General features: G+C 39.2%; 1 protein-coding gene and 1 long non-coding RNA gene across 8 annotated transcripts in view; one reads left to right on the top strand and one right to left on the bottom strand.

The window, feature by feature from the left end:
• The window catches only part of POC1B (POC1 centriolar protein B), a 95,069-nt gene extending 78,342 nt beyond the window's left edge, over nucleotides 1-16,727 (top strand). For 3 of the 7 annotated variants that reach the window (XM_042992875.1, XM_042992874.1, XM_042992876.1), the window contains 2 exons: nucleotides 12,250-12,468; nucleotides 16,368-16,727. In XM_042992875.1, the coding sequence (XP_042848809.1) occupies nucleotides 12,250-12,468; nucleotides 16,368-16,472 (324 nt within the window). In that variant the 3' untranslated portion in view covers nucleotides 16,473-16,727. Of the gene's footprint in view, nucleotides 1-12,249; nucleotides 12,469-16,367 lie in introns of those variants that run through there. The other 4 variants (XR_006220102.1, XR_006220105.1, XR_006220104.1 and 1 more) reach the window with 3 other exon arrangements.
• The window catches only part of LOC122240406, a 55,210-nt gene continuing 48,742 nt past the window's right edge, over nucleotides 12,812-19,279 (bottom strand). Inside the window, exons 3-4 of the long non-coding RNA XR_006220114.1 lie at nucleotides 15,069-15,225; nucleotides 12,812-13,299 (exon numbers count right to left, since the gene is read on the bottom strand). This is a non-coding gene — a long non-coding RNA (uncharacterized LOC122240406). The remainder of the gene's footprint in view (nucleotides 13,300-15,068; nucleotides 15,226-19,279) is intronic.

Raw genomic sequence — 19,279 nt, 5'->3', positions numbered from 1 at the left:
GATGGGGGGTGGGAGGGAGGGGAGGGTGGGGGATGGGTATTGAGGAGGGCACCTTTTGGGATGAGCACTGGGTGTTGTATGGAAACCAATTTGACAATAAATTTCGTATATTGGAAAAAAAAATAAAATGTATTAAGGGGGGAAAAAAAAGTGGACAGAGGGTTTAAACAGACAATTTGCAGAAGAATGATAATATACATATAAAATATACTCAAGTTACCAGTAATCATGGAAATGCACAGTGAAATGAAAACCATGGAATTCCATTTCCTGGCCATAATTTTGTTAAAATTTAAAATGTCTAACAATTAAATACTTATTTTGTAAAAAAGGGGAGATTGTCTTCTCATATGAGAATAAGTCTGGGTAATATTTCAGAAAATATGTGGTAAAACTATGACTTTTCCAGTCTAGAGAAACGGTTGCACCTGTATACAGGAGACATTTATAAGACTGCTCGTTGTAACCCTTAATGCGAGTACAAAGAATGTATAAGTTGTAGATTAGTCGATCAGCAGAATAGTATTTGACAGTGAAAGTGAACTAGACTTGGCTGCATCACCATAGACAAATCAAAAACTGTTGATTTACAAAAAGTTCTAAAAGGATATAATACAGTAGCATTGCATTTTTTAAATGTGTAGTTCTAATACATGCAAAAGCTGTACTATTATTTAGGGATGTCTACAGATGTGGTAAAAAGTAAAGGGACATGAATTGGGATGATAGATAACATATTCAAGATAGTGTTATCTTTTAAAAGGGAGAGGAAAGAAGATAGATCAGAAAAGGGTCTGCTTTCTTTCTTAAGGTTGCTTTATTATTCTCTATACATTTTTACTGAAAATTTTAAAGCATAGTTGGCACTTTTTAAAAAGACAGTTACTAGTTGGATAAAAGAGAAGGATTACTGATTCATCCAAAAATGTTAGTAATGGGGCACCCGTTAAGCATCTGACTCTTGATCTCAGCTTGGGACCTGATCTCAGGATTGTAAGTTCAAGCCCCACATTGGGCTCCATGCTGGGCATGGAGCCTACCTAAAGAAATGTTAGGATTGCAGTGAGGTTGCATTTCTTATTCACTCATGTTTGAATTTCTCTTGGTTGCTGTTGTGCACACAGAGAAGGGCAGTTTTCTAAAAGGTGAACAGATGGCTCTTTTGAGACATGTGGGTGAAACTAAACCAAATATGGCTTTCCACGTCAAACTTCCATTTTCTCCAAGATGTAATACTTGAATATAAAATATCTTTAAGAAACACATCATTGTATAATATAAGCTATTACCTGCCTCAAAATTTAGATACACGCACATGCACGCACCTTTTTTAAACAAAGAGTGAAGTGTCATAGTTTGCGTTTGCCTAATCATGTAAGAGGTAAATCGTATAAGGCCGTTTTTGTACAGATTTTATATGTCCTCGTTGTATCCTGCAAGTTCGTGTATCCTTCAAAGTTAATAAGCTTCTCTAGAGATGAGAATGAAGATTAAAGACAAAGACAGACAGTTGATTTGTTGCCACAGCTGCCTTTTCCAAGGGGATTGAATTAAACATTCAGATGTTATAGTTGATAGCTGCATGGGGATGTGTTTTTTTCAAGTCTTCTGACAAAAACAAAATTTCCAATTTGGTTTGAAGAAGAAAAAAATCAAAACCCTCTGTAAAACCTTATCCCTGAAGCCTGAAGGCTCTTTCTTTGAAGAAAAGACATATGATTTCTCCCAAGGGACAAGCAGAAGTCTTTGTCAGCTCAGCCAATTTAGTTTGGGAGACACAAATTTCACATGACATTCTCTGATTTTATCCAAGAGATACTCTTAAGCCAGTAAGACTGGCACAGGTGGGTATGTTTTTACAAGGCTATACAATACGCTGTGCAGATGTACACAATAGAAGAGATGTGGTTACCTCCTTCAGGATTTCCTTCCTAGCAATTTTAGAAATTGCGAATGAATCTTGTGCTGTGGTCCTGTGACAATCTCACATGGGTGACTCTGTAGCTCCTTTTTCTGTTTTCCTGATTGGTTTATCTACTCCTGTTAGCACAGGCTTCTGATCTGAAGGAGAGAGCTAAAGATAGAGCAACACTCTGAGTCACTTCTGAAAGACAGCCATTTTCTCTCTGTCAGGAATCTCAGATGAACCCAGTGACTGTCTGAATCCTTTGTGCTGATGGTAAACTCAGTGTAAAGCCTCCTACTCTTTGGCCACCACTTCCTCCAGTCCTCCAATTTTGATAATTCATCAACTCTAAAAGGGTCTCCAATCCATTGAGCCTCCTGCCTTGTCACTGCCCACCTCCTGTGTCTGCGTCCCTCTCCTTTTCCTCAGATTCTGTAGTCCATTATTACGGCCATGCTCTTGTCCCTTCCTCCCTCTGTTGTACTCACCCAGAAATTTTCAACCTGGTTAAATCTATTTCTTTGCCTACTCTGCCCCAACACCCAAGCAACTGATTTTGACTAGACAGTCATGCTGACTGATTGCACCTTAAGTGTATTTACACAAAGTTCCAGGGCACTCAGCACTGCCTAGCCAACTCATTCACTGAGTAGCTATCACCTCACGGCCCTGTGACATCAATGCTCTCCTTCTGCTACTAGATCTTTTCCATCATCTTTAAAAAGGAAAACTTCATCTGATCCCTCTTCTTTCTCCAGCTCCTGTCTCGTTGCTCTGTTCCCCTCTAAAGCAGAGCTCCCCAAAAGAGCTGCCTATATTCAATCTTTATTTCGTCATTTTCCACTCTTCTGAATCCACCTCAATTAAATTTTTGGCCCCACCATTCTGCTTGTGTCACGGCCCCAGTGATCCATCTATCTCAGGCTTTCTACAGGACTTGGTCCTGGTGACCCCTCCTTCTCCTTGAAAGTCTTCCATCACTTGGATCACCACCCTTCCCACGTCATGAGCCACTAGTCACCTTTCCTGCTCCTTCTCTTCCTGCCTTTTGAAGTCTTTGCAACTCTTCTCTTGTTTGATTCCCCCACCCAAGTGATCATAGGCCCATGGCTATAATATTTATATGCTGAGCACCCCAACTTCAAGGAGACAGAAGCTCCTGTACTTGGGACTTTTCCCAGACCTTGCTCTGTGTATCTCTTCATCTGGGTGTTCATTTATAAAAACTGGTAAATAGATACCACTAATCACTCTCCACAACTTCTCCACAGAAATCTAGAATCCTATACTTCCAGTGGCATTCATGACTATTCATTCCCTTTGGAAGTGTCTCAAACTTGAGATGCTTAAAATTTATTTTCTACCTCTCCTACTAAAAAAAAAATACATCATCAATGAAGCTATATTGTAAGATAGCACGTTACCCAGCCTTGTTTCTCTTCATAGCCCTGGTGATTACCTGACATTACGTCACATATCTGTATATTTATTTTCTTGTTTCACCCACTTGATTATAACCCCATGTTGACGGGATCTCATTTATTCATTCCTTATAGTAGGCAGCATAACGATCCTTTAAAGATGTCCATGTTTCTATTCCCAGAATATGTGAATGTGTTTTCTTACATGGCAAAAGAGACTTTGCAAACGTGATGACGTTAAGGATCTTGAGTTGGGGAGATTATCCTGGATTATTCGGGTGGGCCCAATACAATCACTGGGTTGCCTGTAAGGGGAGGAAGGAGGCATGAAAATTAGAGAAGGAGATATGGTAATGGAAGCAGAGATTAATGTAATACAGTCAGGAGCCATGGAAAGCAGTAGTCTCTAGAAGCCGGAAAAGGCAAGGGACAGACTCTCTCAAGCGTCTCCACAAGGAACACAGCTCTCCTGGCACCTCTGCAAAACCTATCTTGGACTTCTGACCTCCAGAACTTTAAGATAATAAATTTGTGTTGTTTTAAGCAACTAAACTTGTAATTTGTCACAGCAGCAGTAGGACACTAATGCACTTATGTATCCCTGGCATTTAGAATTTCTCTGATGTGTAGGTGCTAAATAAAATAATGCTGTTTGAATGAGTGTTATATCTTCATTATTTTAGATTGCATACAGAGATTATTGAAGTTTCACATTTGTATTCTAAATGTTATTGAAAGTAAATAATCCATTCTTTATTTGAAAAATAATAGTTACCTTTATTTTTGTCCAGCAAAAGATTTTTTTGTTATCGTAGTCTGTTTCAGGCAGGCATTTTATAACTGTGTGTGTGTGTGTGCGAGCGTGCAGTGATTTAAAAATTTCAGAATATCCTTCTGCTCAGGTCATGATCTCACGGTTTGTGAGCTTGAGCCCTGCGTCAGACTCTGTGCTGACAGCTCAGAGCCTGGAGCCTGCTTCGGATTCTGTGTCTCCCTCTCTCTCTGCCCCTCCCCTGCTCATGCTCTGTCTCTAAATAAATAAATAAATAAATAAATAAATAAATAAATAAATATTAAAAATTTCAGAATATCCAGAATGGAAGGGACTTTGAAGGGCATTCAGTAGAATTTCCTGACCTGATGCTTGTATATTTTTCATAATATCCCTAACAAATGACCATCGCAAGTCTATTTTAGCATTTTCAATGATGGGAAACTCACATTAGCTCACATCAAGACCACTTTGGATAGACTTTTCTGACTTTTGTCTGTTTTATTCTGTAGTTACAGAATTAAGCCAAGACTAAAATCATTAGTTATAAGCCAACACTGACTTATTTTAACCCATTTATTATATATCTGAAGGCCAAGTCATTGGTTATCTTTACATGTGACGTGCCTACTTTTGCATTCCTATTTGTCAGAAAGTCTTTATGCTAGGCCATTAGAAACCATCAAGTATGCTGGGGGGGGTGGTGGGTAAAAATCAAGAAGTGATTTGCAGATTTGCAGTTAAATGATAAATGCTTCCATTGCTCCCTTATTGTGCCTCTGAAGAGGCATTTCAGACAGTAATTTTTAGTAGAGAATGGCATTAGCTTAACTTTGGGTTTTTGCTTGTCTCCAAATACTGTCAAATTATCAATATTTATATTTTGTTCATGGTTCAACCGATATAGGACAGTGAATTCAGTGAATCGCAATCAAAGTTCCACGACAGCTGAGCCCTATCAGTGTCTCATGCGCTGTACTAGACACCTGAGAAAAAAAGATAAAGTTATGGCCACTGAACTCAAGAGACTACCTCTCATAAACTAGTTGGGAATATAGACATATGAACACAAATATAACAAGAAATGACAGTGCTCTACTGATGGCAGGAATGATGACTTATGAGAGTAAAGTTACACCCGTGATTAGTTCTGACTTGCTCACCCAGATGGAGTGAGTGAGAAGAGGAGGAGGGATAGGAGGAGGAGGAGGGAGGGGAGGGGAGGGGAGGGGAGGGGAGGGGAGGAGAGGGGAGGAGAGGAGAGGAGAGGAGAGGAGAGGAGAGGAGAGGAGAGGAGAGGAGAGGAGAGGAGAGGAAGGGAATGAATATAATACATGATCTCCCAGGTGTAATGGAGCACCACAGTATCTTGAATGTTCCATTGTTCATTATATAAATAGTAATAGTTTAGATGTGGGGCCCTTGATTACATTGTCACATGGTTAATTTCCTGATAAAAATTTGCTTACAAATGCCACAATTTTCGATTTCTATTAATGTATTAAAAATTCGTTCTCTAAGTGACGAGTGAAAAATTGTGCATTAATTTTTCCATGACATCTACACAACCTGCTAAGAGCCTTTTGACCCCAGAATATCAGAGCTTTTGTATATAGCTCTCCAGCCCATCAAAGCTGTTTGCATTAGTCAACTCTGTACCTCTTGTTTTATTTTGTATGTTCCGATGGGGAGTTGAGCCTTTTAACGTGTAGAAATAAGGGTTTCTCGGCCACTCAAATTTATTCATGCAGTTGGTGAGGCTGCATTTTCCATCTTTGAGATGGCAACCATGGGCCTATCCAAGGATAGGGGTGGTGATTGTCCTGCCATCCTATTGGAGGAAGCGGTTCCTTGGAGAACTGCAAGCTCCATGAAGGAAGGTGCCACATCTCCCTTGCTCTTTGCTGTGGCTTTAATGCCTACCATTGGAGGCCTTCGTTTGCTGACTCAGCCAGCGAAAGAGCTCTTCTTACCTCCCTGTACTTCACGTGTCAGCAATAAAAGAGATAAGGGAACATAGTGTGATTTCTTCCTTTTATGAAGTACCAAAGCATTTGCTCTTTTCTGCAGTCTTCTAGTCATTTGTCTGCCGTGTTTCTTGTTCATTCTGCAGTGCAAGTGATGTGCCAGGTGCTGCAAGGGTTCTGGGCCTTGCTCTGTCTTCATTCTCTCACCACAACAGAGAATTCTTGAGAGCAGAATTCTTACACACTTCTCTTGCACCATGCTTACGTTTATTTTTTTTTTCAATTTTAAAAAAAATGTAGGTCCACATTAGTTAACATATAGTGTAATATTGTTTTCAGGAATAGAACTTAGTGATTCATCACTTAGTTACAACACCCAGTGCTCATCCCAACAAGTGCCCTCCTTCATGCCCATCACCCATTTAGCCCATCCCCCACCCAACACCCCTCCAGAAACCCTCAGTTTGTGGATATTTAAGAGTTTCTTACGGTTTGTCTCCCTCTCTCTTTTTATCTTATTTTTCCTTCCTTTACCCTATGTTCATCTGTTTTGTGTCTTAAATTCCACATATGGGTGAAATCATATGCTACTTATCTTTCTCTGACTTACTTTGCTTAGCATGATATATTCTGACTCCATCCGTGTTGTTGCAAATAGCAAGATTTCATTCATTTTGGTCGGCGACATAAAATTTAACGTTGGTAAATGCTTAGTATGATGTTGGTGCTTGGGAAGCATTTACCCAGGAAATGAATGCTAGCAGCTTTGAGGTAGGGGAGGGCCTGATGCACTGAGAGCAGTAGGGACCAAAGCCTCACTTGCTGGACTTTGGATGGCCCAGAATCTTAAACATATTTTTGCCTTTCTCATTTTTTAAATTTTTTTATTTTATGAATGAGTGTGTTAAAACTTCCCCAAGCTGTGCATCTCTCTCTCCCTGTACAAATAAGACGCAAAGTTGGGGTTGGTTCATGGGAAAGAATCTGCTAATTTCTAGGCTCCAGAACCTCTGAGAGACAGCTACGTCAGGTGGCTAATGTAGAATGTAGATCAAGTTCTTCCCCTCTCTCTGCCCATACCCTTTTCTGTGTTTTATTCATCTCCACATGTCATATCATAGTAATCTATTTGATGCTGGTCCCAACAAGAAAAGCATTGTTAAGACTGCATTGAGATCTTTTACTCTCTAGACCTCCCTTTACCATCTAGGGAGTGATATTTGCATGTAGTGATATTTGCATGTACTTATGTAGGTGTGATGTGACCCGTGTGAAAAAGACTGCCTTGGTCATATGGAGTGTTTGGTTTCCATCTTTGAGAACAGTAGTAAAATCTGCATACAAACGCTTAACATATTCAAAAGGATTCAAGTTCCTGCCCAGTCGAGGGGATGCAGTGGTAAGGGAGTGGGCATAGCACAGTCTAGTGAGGGAGACAGACAGTAAACTGGGAACAAATATGTAGACACCAACTCTGATCAGTTATGGAGGAAAACATCAGGATGCCATGTTGGAGAATGGAAGGTCCAGTTTCAGGAAGGTTGTCAGGGAAGACCTTCTGAAGTGACAATTAAGCCAACATTTAGAGATCAAAAAGAATTCATTTCTGCTGGAAGGGCAGAGAAGGCATTGCAGGCAGAGCAGAAGCAATGTTAAAAAAAAAAAAAAAAAGTCTGTTCTTTGAGGAGGAATTATTTTGGGATGAGGATCATTGCGTTGTACATGGCCATCCACACATTGTTCCCGATCGGTGAGATGACTGCCCAGGATCTGGAATGCAGGCCGTGATTGTGAGGCAGGGCTTCTCAGCAAATCCTTTTTATATTTCATACTCATCTTTATGGGGCTTTCATTTCCATCATTGCCACCAGCCACTAGCCGGGGACCCAGGTAAAGAAATTCTGTATGTTTCTTTCCCACTTCCCTTAGCTCAGAGCATGAATGAGTGGGTCATAGTTGCTTCTGGCTAATCAGTAACATTAAAAATCCTTTGTGTTAACTTGTTCTTCCATGGTCTGTGATTGCTAGGAATTTTGCTTCTGGACATTTTAATGACAATTTTAGCTTTACTTCCCCACGTGGAATGAATAATTCAAAGGGTTAGTAATGGGATTGTTTTGAGGTGTGGATTTTAATGAGTGCTTCATATCCTAAAATAATACCACTCAGGTATTTTGGGTTCACACTTTAACATTGTCAGGCACATCACAAAGGGGGAAAATGGGGGTACAGAGCAAAACTGCTCAGTGACCAGGATGGTTTTTGAAGATAAATATAACCTGCTAGACAATAAAACAAAAATATAAGTTTATAAATTTCAGAGGGTGAAAAGTAGAAAAGATGTATTACCAAATGACTGAAGGGCTCAAGCTTCAGGAGAGCCAAGTCTTGGGTCATGCTACCCACTGCTAGGTTCTCACTGCCTAGAATGGTGCCTAGCACAGAGCAGGGTCCCGGGACTATTCGCTGAGTGAACAAACAGAGAGACCCTGAGCCAGATACACTTAGCTAGGTAGGAGTACAAAGATGCATTTTATACATACTTTTAAAATACACTTGAATTGTGAATGGTGGATTTTGAGTTTTTTATTATTTTCAACAAGTGGTGAATTTGTAAGATTGTGACAGAGGCAACTTGAAAGTTTTCATATTCCTAAAAAAATGGTTGGAAGGATCATGGAGATTTATGATTGGTTACGTCTCATACATCTTTCCTACGTGTATGTATGGCCTTGGGCAAGTTACTCAATCTCTCTGTATCTCTGTTTCCTCATTTGTAAAATGGGAATATTAGTAGAACCTACTTGATGGGATTATTGTGAGAATTAAATCAGTTCATGTGTGTAAAGTACTTGAAACAGTACCAAGTATAAAACAAGCCCTGTTGTCACCATCATCATCATCATCATTAAGGTAACATGTTTGAGGTGACCTCTCTCAGGAACTCTCATGTGATAACCAGAAATGTAAAATTGATTAAAAACTTTAAAATTTTTTCTGTGATATGTATTTGGATTTTTGTTTGTTTTTCACAATAGCTTTAACAAGATATAATTCACATACTATAAAATTCACCCTATTAAAGTGTATGATTCAAAGGTTTTTAGTATATTCACAAAGTTGTGTAACCATCACCAGTATCTAATTTTAGAACTATTTTACCACTCCAAAAATAATCTTAGAACATTTTATTTCCTTCCTTCCTCCCTCCCTTCCTTCCTTCCTTCCTTCCTTCCTTCCTTCCTTCCTTCCTTCCTTCCACTCTGTCTCTCTCTCTCTCTCTTTTTGGCTCCATACCCAACATGGGGCTTAAACTCACAACCTTGAGATCAAGAGTCCCATGCTTTACAGACCGAGCCAGCCAGGTGACTGAGAATTTTAGATCATTTTCATCACCCTCATACCCACTACCAGTATCTCCCCCTTCTTCTCTCCTCCTAGCTCCTGGCAACCACTAATCTCAGTCTGTCTTCATACATTTATCTATTCTGACCATTTCACGTACATGAAATCATACAATGCATGGCCTTTGTATATAGCTTCTTTAACTTAGCTTAATGTTTTCAAGGCTCATTCACATTGTAGCATATATTAGTACTCCTTTCCTTTTTGGGTAAATAACATTCATTGTATGGTTATACCACATTTTGTTTATCCATTCATTATCACAGCATTTGGATGCATATGAATTGTTTCCATTTTCTGGGCTATTATGAATAATGCCTCCATGACATTCATGAGCAAGTTTCATTTGTCTTCGGTATATACCAAGGAATGGAATTGCTAGGTCTTTTGGTAATTCTTTAACATTTCAAGGAACTACCCAAACTATTTTCCAAAGTGGTTGTACCTTTATACAGTTGCACTAGTGAATATATTGAGGGTTCCAATTTCTCTACATCTTCACCAACATTTCTTAGATTCTGTCTTTTTTGTTTTAGTCATCCTAGTGGGTGTGAAGTGGTATCTCATTGTGGCTTTGATTTGCATTTATTTCCCTGATGGCTAATGATGTTGAGCATCTTTTTATGAACTTGCCATTTGTGTATCTTTGGAGAAACATCTATTCAGATACTTTGACCATATTTTGAGGTATTTTTCTTTTTATATGTGATTTGTAAGAGTTCATATGTTCTTTATATGTTCATCAACAAGTCTCTTATCAAATATATGATTTGCAAATATTTTCTTCCATTCTGTGGAGTTTTTTTTTCAGTTTTTTGATCATATCTTTTGAAGTACAAAAGTGTTTCATTTTGATAAAGTCCAATTTATTTAGTCAGTTATTTGTACTTTTGGTGTTGTGTCTAAATAGCCTCTGTCTATCCAAGGTCAGGAAAATTTATTTGTATGTTTTCTTCTCAGAGTTTTATAGTTTTAGTTCTTATATTTAAGTCTATGATCCATATTGAGGTAATTTTGTATATGGTGTGAGGTAAGGGTCCAAATCCATTCTTTTGAACTTAGACATCTACTTTTTCCAGCATCATTTGTGAAAAACACTATTCTTTCACCATTAAATTGTCTTGGCAACCTTGTTAAAAAAAAAACAATTGACCAGAGGTGGAAGGACTATTTCTGGACTCTCAGTTCTATTCTGTTGATCTATATGTTTGTCTTTATGCCCACTGCCATATAGATCTATTCCGGTGATCTATATGTTTGTCTTTATGCCCACTGCCATATAGATCTATTCTGTTGATCTATATGTTTGTTTTTATGACTACTGTAGTTTTGTAGTAAATTTTTAAATTGGGAAGTGTGAGTCCTCTAACTTTATTCTTCAATATTATTTTGGCTATTCTGGGTTCCTTGCATTCCTTATGAATTTTAGATCAGCTTGTCAATTTCTGCAAACCAGGCAGCTAAGATTTTGATAGGAATTCTATTGAATCTGTACACATCAATTTGGGGAGTATTGCCATCTTAACAGTATTAAGTGTTCTGGTTGGTCTATGAACGTGTCACAGGTGTGGATGCCTTTCCATTTATTTATATCCTTAATTTCTTTCAGTGATGTTTGCAGTTTTCAATGTATCAGTCTTACACTTCTTTTATTAAATTTATCCTAAGTATTTTATTCTTTTTGGTGCTATTGTAAATGGAGCTTTTTTATTTTATTTTATTTTATTTTCAGGTTGTTCATTTCCAATTGTTTGGAGGGTTTTTATGTTTTTTGTTTTGCTGTGGTAAAATATACACAACATAAAATTTACCCTTTTAACCATTTTTAAGTGCACAGTTTACTGGCAATAAGTATTCACAGTGTTGTGTAATCATCACCACTATCTATTTTGAGAACTTTTTCACCATTCCAAATAGAAACTCTGGACCCATCAAACAATAACTCCACCCTCCCCGTCCCTCCTGCCCATAGTAACCTTTACTATTTCTCTATGAATTTGCCTATTGTACATACCTCATATTAGTAGACTCATACACTATTTTCCTTTGTGTTTGGCTTATTTCACTTAGCATAGTATTTTCAGGGTTCATCCTGTTGTAGCATGTATCAGAATTCCAGTCATTTTTGTGGCTAAATAATGTTCTATTGTATGTGTATACCACATTTTGTTTATATGTTTATCTGCTAATGGATACTCCTGTTGTTTCCACCTTTCGGCTATTGTGAATAAAGCTGCTATGAACAATGGTGTAAAAGTATCTAAGTCTCTGCTCTCAGTTCTTTTGGATTTATCCTTAGGAGTGGAATTGTTAGATCATATGGTAATTCTATGTTTAACTTTTTGTGGAACAGCCAAACTGTTTCCTACGGCAGCTGCACCATTTTATATTCCCACCAGCAATTGCATGAGCGTTCTGATTTCTCCACATCCTCACCAATATTTGTTATTTTTGATTTTTGTAAAAATAATAGTCATCTTGATATGGTATTTGTTTTTAATTAAGAATTGGACTGCATCTAACAGTCTTTTTAGTGGTAGAATGCCTCCTCTTTCAGACAGATACATACAAAGTGTATTTCATTAAAATACCAAGGAAAATAGTAAATTTTCTCTATTCATTGTTAGCTTTATTTTCTCCCTGCAATAGTAATTTCTATAATACTGTATTTGAGGGTAAATAATTAAATGAAAGCTGGTTATTTAGAAGAGGAATATTGAAAACTCCTTTTAAGGCTTGGAAAATATAACTCTTCCTATCTTTTCTATGATGTCAAAGATAACAGATACCACTGTTAGAACCTTAGCAGACAAAGGTGAAGAGATCAACAGTTATTTCTTGAACCCTTCTTTATTGTCATCGGAATGTTCACCAACAACCTCGAAAAAGAAAACAGAAGACACGAGTGACTTCCCTTCTGAGAGCCAGAGAAGCATACCACTCGCCGTGACTGATGCTTTAGAGCACATCATGGAACAACTCAGTGTTTTGACACAGGTGGGTTAGCGTGCTTTACGTGTACTTCAGAGTGAGTTAAAATAATCCTGGTTGCGGTAGTTTGTAGAACTTGCAGAGCAGGGGGAAGTTCTTTTTTCTCAGAAAGGCAAGCTCAGGGTGGCCATTGATATAGCAAGGCATGCTCTGCTGGGCTGCTCTAGTAAGATCTTACAGAGGGCACGCGTGTGTGTGCCCATGCATGTGCACGTGCGTGCACATACACACACATGCTCACACACACACACACACACCTGCCACGGCACTTTATCTGGCTTCTGGAGGCCAGAGGGCACGGTAGAGACTATAAAGAATGGCACTGGTACTCCATGCGGTAAATGTATTTGATTCTGCTCAGTAACGTTTTACTCTAAGATTTTTGATGTAGTATGTTCAGATTAGGACATTATCAAAGAAATATTTAGGGCTATTGAAAAAATGGTGAACAGTTTTTGGTTAGAATGAAATTTTGACAGTTTATAGTTCTTCCCTTAGAGTTCTTCCCTTCCCCTTTAGAGGCAAGGAGCAGATATTCTCACTGTCCAAGATGTAACTTTCCTCATTTCAAAGCTTTTTACATTGATGTTGTGTTCTTCTGGAGGTGATAGTTTTTATAGTTTTTGCATTCTTGTTTTAGAATTTTAACTTGTCCGTTGATGCCATTTTACATTTGCAAAGAAGGTATACTATGGATCTTTATGTACCAAAGGTCTTCCAACTCTCAGTCAGGAGATAATAGATGTCATTTAAGAGAAGTTGTGTGTTGAAATGGATACATCAAAGGTTTCTCCTCCAGCTCTGTTGATTGTTTCCTTTGAAGAAGTCTTATTGTTCCTGCAATACGTAGAATGAGCAGACCTTGTTATAAGTTATACAGAAAGAGAGGCTATAATGTGAACTGGAGAGATGTCAATTACTTTTCCATAATACATATTTCATGTTGGAATAGCTCTTGCATAGAAATCATCTCATTCTGTTCTCATCACTGCTGTACGTTATAATCACCTGGACAGTTCTAAAGCATACAGATGGCCAATTCTCATCTCCACAGAATCCATTGCCATTGGTCTGGGGTAAGGCCCTGACATTTGTCTCGTTGCCCAATATGATTATGTTTTATGGCCAGGGTTTAGAACCACTAATTAAATGAATACTAAAAACCAGGGATAACATCTCAGGGCATTTAGAGGCAAGGGGCATATATGTGGATTTGGGGCCCTGTCAGAATGTGGGGAAGAGCCAGGTGAGAACTTGGAGTCATCATACGATTTGTTCAATGAAACTCATATTAAAATCACCAATTTTCATTTTGCAATATTGTGCTGGAGGTGACTTTCTCTGCGTTTGTCAGACATTTCTTTCCTTTAAAGGCAGTTTCCCTTTCAGATTTAGTTTGGGTTGGTTTATTTCCCATATTGCCCCAACTTCACCTATACTGTTGCATTCGATGTTAGGTTGTTCTTAGAGACTCTTCCAAATGAGTCTGTCCACTCTCTATTCTTCTAGCCTCATGATCCATCTCTCCCAATTCAAGGCTAAATGAATCACTTTAAGCTTTATTGACTGTTCCTTTTAATTTTGAAAGGCTGGCTTTCTTTTTACAATTAAAGAGGTTAAAAGCAAGCCCAGCACACTTGCAAAATAGAAACACTGAATCTGTGGGCACGTAGCAAGTAAAATAAACATGTTCTGATGCACTTTAATTACAGATGACTGAACATCTAACTCAGTGTTTATAACCTATCTGTACTGAACTGTAATTAGAAATAAATTAAAATAAAATTACATTTTATATGGTAGATGAATGGAGTTAACCGGTGTTCAGGGTATTGATAATATACATATAAATCCCTTCAGTGGGATTGGAATAATGTGTATAAAATATATGGCAAAATGCTTGGCCCATATACGTACTCAAGAAATGATAAAAAATATTATCAGCATCATTTTTTAATTAGTCATAATATATAGTATGAAATATAAAAGTAAAACCTGGTAAATAATGGTATTTTAAAAATTGTTTACCTTCAGAGGGTGATAGGGAATCAATTCATTATCTTGAAACTTACTAAAATAACCAAGCATTTATTTTGCCTTTTTTTTTTATTAAAAAAAAATTTTTTTTAACGTTTATTTATTTTTGAGACAGGGAGAGACAGAGCATGAACGGGGGAGGGTCAGAGAGAGAGGGAGCCACAGAATCTGAAACAGGCTCTAGGCTCTGAGCTGTCAGCACAGAGACTGACGCGGGGCTCGAACTCACGGACTGCGAGATCATGACCTGAGCCACAGTCGGATGCTTAACTGACTGAGCCACCCAGTCGCCCCTGTTTTGCCTTTCTTATATGAACTCTAGTACTGGATAGCCACATAGTAGATGAGGAAAGTGTCTCTTATTAATGAATTATCCCAACTAATACTTTTTTAAAGGATGAGATTAGAATATCATCATTTACAATCCTCAAGAATGAATAGATTTATGCCTTGAGCAGTTCCCAACATCACGAGAAAAGAAATGATCAAACCTTATTAACATGGCTTCTAACAAAATAGACCACTACCTATAGTCTTATCTATAGATCTCAGTAGATCTGTAGTCTTACAGATCTGATATGAGTCTCCTCAAGCCTTTGAATCCAGCTGCCAATTTGTAGAGCATACAGAGAACCAAACGGACCAGACTGTACCCTCAGCGTGCTCTTTTTCACCTTCAGACTGGTGGCAGTGCTACAGGCAAACTCTACTTGAAATGGTCTGAGTCTGTCAACAAACAAATTATAAAGAAAAAAAAGGGAGAGGGGATGAGAAGCTGTAGATTAAAAGGAACTTTAAATGACATGTCAAACTTTGCAAATGGGTGAGACGAAATTATAGTGTCTAGGGATGTACACCTGAAAGATAAAACCATAAAGAGACACAAGAAAATAATTTGGTCAGGAAAGTGGCTATTATTGGGGGAGGACAGAAGTGAGGACTCTGCGAGGCACCTGGGAGTAACTCTGGGGCGGCTGGCGGCATTCCAGTTCTTGACCTGGGTGCTGGTTATGAGGGTATTTTTCTCATGAGAATTCACTAAGGGACATGTGTTTTGTGCAACTTCCTGAATCCATTTTATTTTAGAATAAAAAGTTTAAAAAGAGGAAGTAGTCAATATCACAAAAAATTGGATCTGGCACATTTAAAAGTAGCCATTTGTGTGTGTGTGTGTGTGTGTGTGTGTGTGTGTGTGTGTGTGTGTGTGTGTGTGTTTAGTCAGAAGCTCATTTATTAGCCAAAGGAGTTAGAATAGCTAAGATTCACCAAGTCCTGGGTGCCAGGCACTAGCATAAGCATTTTACGTGCATTATTTCATCCAGTCTTCCTAACAACTCTGTGAGGTGCTGTTACCATTTTCAGGCTGTGAGAACTGATGCCAGTCATTACGATATTTTCAAAGTAAACTAGGTTTCCAGCTCCCTGGTGTGGTATAGCTATGGTCCATCATGGATTGATCGTGCCAGAATGGCCAGTGATGACATTTAAGGAGCCCGTGGTCTGGGCGGGTGGCGTTCCGCCCCCACTCCCCACACTGCCGTGTAGCATGAAAGCCCACTTAGAACAGTTCGTATGGCCTCTTCCCTGGCATCCGTGCTTTAGGAGGCCAGACAAGAATGGTCTACAGAGTCCTCATCTTTTTTCTCACCAAAGGCGTCAGATTTTATCTTTTCCTCAAATTGCTTGCTAGTGCTTTTTGCCCCATGGTAGAGCCCAGAAGCTGAACAAGCTCTGGGGCTAATTTTGAGCCCCTTCCTGGCAAAAGGGTGGACATTCAAGTTCCTAAAAGCATCCCCTATGCAGAGATTACCATCACCATCCTCACCATCAGGTCACCAGGCATTGACTATTTTGTCCTCCTTTTGCAGACTGTTTCAATCTTGGAGCAGCGACTGACTTTGACAGAGGATAAGCTGAAAGACTGCCTTGAAAATCAGCACAGGCTTTTCACTGCTATCCAGCAGAAAAGTTAAATAGAAAAGTATGAGCAGAGGCATGATAAACGAACACATGTACATAGGCTCGGGAAGGTAGTACGAGACGCTCCCTTCATGCAACACAACCATGTGCTGATTATAATGATCATGGCATCTCTTAAAAGGGTGAGCAACAGAACCAAAGGCAGAAAAGGCACAATTAACGACCAATTTAAACACACAAATCAATGTCAAGGACTAATTCAAATCATTACTGATTATAATTGCAGTAATAAAGTGGTAAGTATTCAAGTGGCTCTATATTTTCCCCCATATTATTTTAAATGCCAGTTTTCATTTATAGTCCAAATCCTGCCAGGAAAGTAATCAAATCTTTGAGTTTCATTGTTAAATCATTGCAGTTAATCACGTTCAGGCAATTCCTTAAAGCAATGGATGTGTTTCTTTAGTGAACAACACCGTTGGGGTGAAGTAATACAGTTACCTCTAAAACAGCATCCTGTATGCAGAGAATGAGTTAGTGCTCTGACTCATACTTCTTTTAGCTCAAAAATATTTATTCTTTCTTAACAATGCCCTGAAATGCTGATCTTACAAAATTCCCAAAGTGTAGAATTTCCACAGCAAGAACACGCTTATTTTAATTAGCAACAGCACATACGTGGCACAGGGCGGTGGGTTGTTACTTAACTTACGGTGTACGTGGCTTATCCTTTGCTCAACCTGAAGGAAAATGAAGAGCTAAAAATGCGAGAAGCTCACGCGTCTTTCCTCTCGTAGATGAGTGCACTGAATGATTTGGGTTGTGTCCAGACCTATGCCCTGGTTTACAAAGCCAGCATTAAGAGTGGTTTCAGTAAGCTCTGGAGCTTGAAAGATGCAACGGTGATATTTACAAATACACACACATGTACATTCACATGCTTCAGAAATGTTGCTGAGGGTGATTTTGGCAGCTGAGTAATAAGTCCGTACAATATTCACATCATTGTCTTCCTATTTTTTTTTTAAATGAATGTGATTTAAAACAAAACGAAATTGAGCCTGGCATTCTAAAAAATGCTTAGGGTGATTTGGTTACAAATTAAGAATTTTGTTTTATCTAAAACAAGGGATTAAATTGAAGAAAAACAGATTAATATTAGCTTGTTTTTCTGTTAACCTAAATTAAGAACAAAGAAGGTGGGAGAGGGCAGTCACATTTATGCTGTCTGTAGGTAACATGGGGAAAATGTTTTGAAAAAGAAGCAAAAGTCAAATCCTATTTATGTACGAGTCTGTATTTATAAATTTTTCCCAAATAATTTCAATCATATCTATAAGGTGGTTTTTAAAAAAATCATCTCATTCTGTGTTTTAAGTGCCTTTTTGTATTGTACTAAGTGTGAACTTGTAGACATTTTCAAGAGTTTACAAAGACTAAGTGGTATTGTATTTTTATAACCTTGTACAAAAGACCAAGAAATGAAATGTCATAATGTTTTTTGTTTACAATTTCTTAAGCCTCAAACAATAAAGACACTTTACCTTAAAAAAAAAAAAGTTGTTCCTTTCTTTCTAAATGATTAAACCTTGAAATACTAAACTTCTTATCCAGCTCAGGCACCTTTAACTTTGTATAACAATCTCCTGGAGCATCTGTCCAAGTGTCCTGGGCCCTGTCCCCTGAGTGTACGCCTCACCAGGTTGGTTGGGACCCAACCGTCTGCATCTTGAAGAAGCTCACAGGTGGTGTAGATGCTGGCTGGCCTAAGGCCCACGCTGTAGAAACCGGTGGTGAAGCTATAGTCACTTCTTACGACACCCACGTATTTTTACAGCCATCACAGACCTTTGTAAGGGATCTAAAAACAGTGATGATATAAATTAAAATGCCTCGAAACTGGGGCATCTGGGTGGCTCAGTCGGTTGGGTGTCCGACTTCAGCTTGGGTCATGATCTCACAGTTTGTGGGTTCGAGCCCCGCGTCGGGCTCGGTGCTGACAGCTCAGAGCCTGGAGCCCGCTTCGGATTCTGTGTCTCCTTCTCTCTCTGCCTCTCCCTGACTTGTCCTCTGTCTCTGTCTCTCAAAAATAAATAAAATTAAAAAAAGGGTTTTTTTAGTGCCTTGAAACTTGTTCAAGAGAGTCACTTATGATCTCTTCCCCCTTTTTCTAGCTTCTAATTGGTCTTCATCCGATTTCCAGCCTGTCCTGTGTATTCAACTGCCTCATCAACACCTCCACTTGGAAGACTAGTAGGCCTTTCTGAATATGTCCGAAACCAAACTCTGCTCCCCCAGCCACCAGCCAGCTCCTCCCCTAGTCTACCCATCTCTCCTGGCAGGTGCTCAGCCCGAAGACCTTAGAGTTAGGCTTGCCTCCTTTCTCTCACACCTCACATTCCGTTCCTTCAGCAGATTTCGTCTCCATCACCTGCCAGGGCCCAAGCCACCCTTGCCCCTTACCTGGACAACTACATGTGCCTCCTGGCCGGCCTGCCTGCTGCCCTCCTCGCATAGTAGGCCAGAGCGGTCACTGAAAAGCGAGTTTAAATGTGTGGCTCTAATGCTCAAAACCTTTCAGGGCTTCCCATCCTACTCGGAGCCAAAGCTCAAGCCTTGACAGTAGTGATGTGACCCCTCTCCCCTCCTCGTGGACCTGCTCTCGCTTCTGCCTTGGATCTCCCTTACTCACTGCCCTCTGGCCGTAGCGGCCTCTTTGCCTGCCTTTGAAGAAGTAAAACAGCTCCCACCTGAGCGCATTTGTACTTGACATTCTCTCTGCCTGGAACACTGTCCCCTCATAACATTCCAGCCCCGCTCACAGACTGCCTTTTCAGAGGTGCCCTCCCTGAGCACCCAG

This window comes from Panthera tigris, chromosome B4 (genome assembly GCF_018350195.1).
Source record: "Panthera tigris isolate Pti1 chromosome B4, P.tigris_Pti1_mat1.1, whole genome shotgun sequence".
Classification (NCBI taxonomy): domain Eukaryota; kingdom Metazoa; phylum Chordata; class Mammalia; order Carnivora; family Felidae; genus Panthera; species Panthera tigris.
This window is presented reverse-complemented; position numbering and strand designations above follow the sequence as displayed.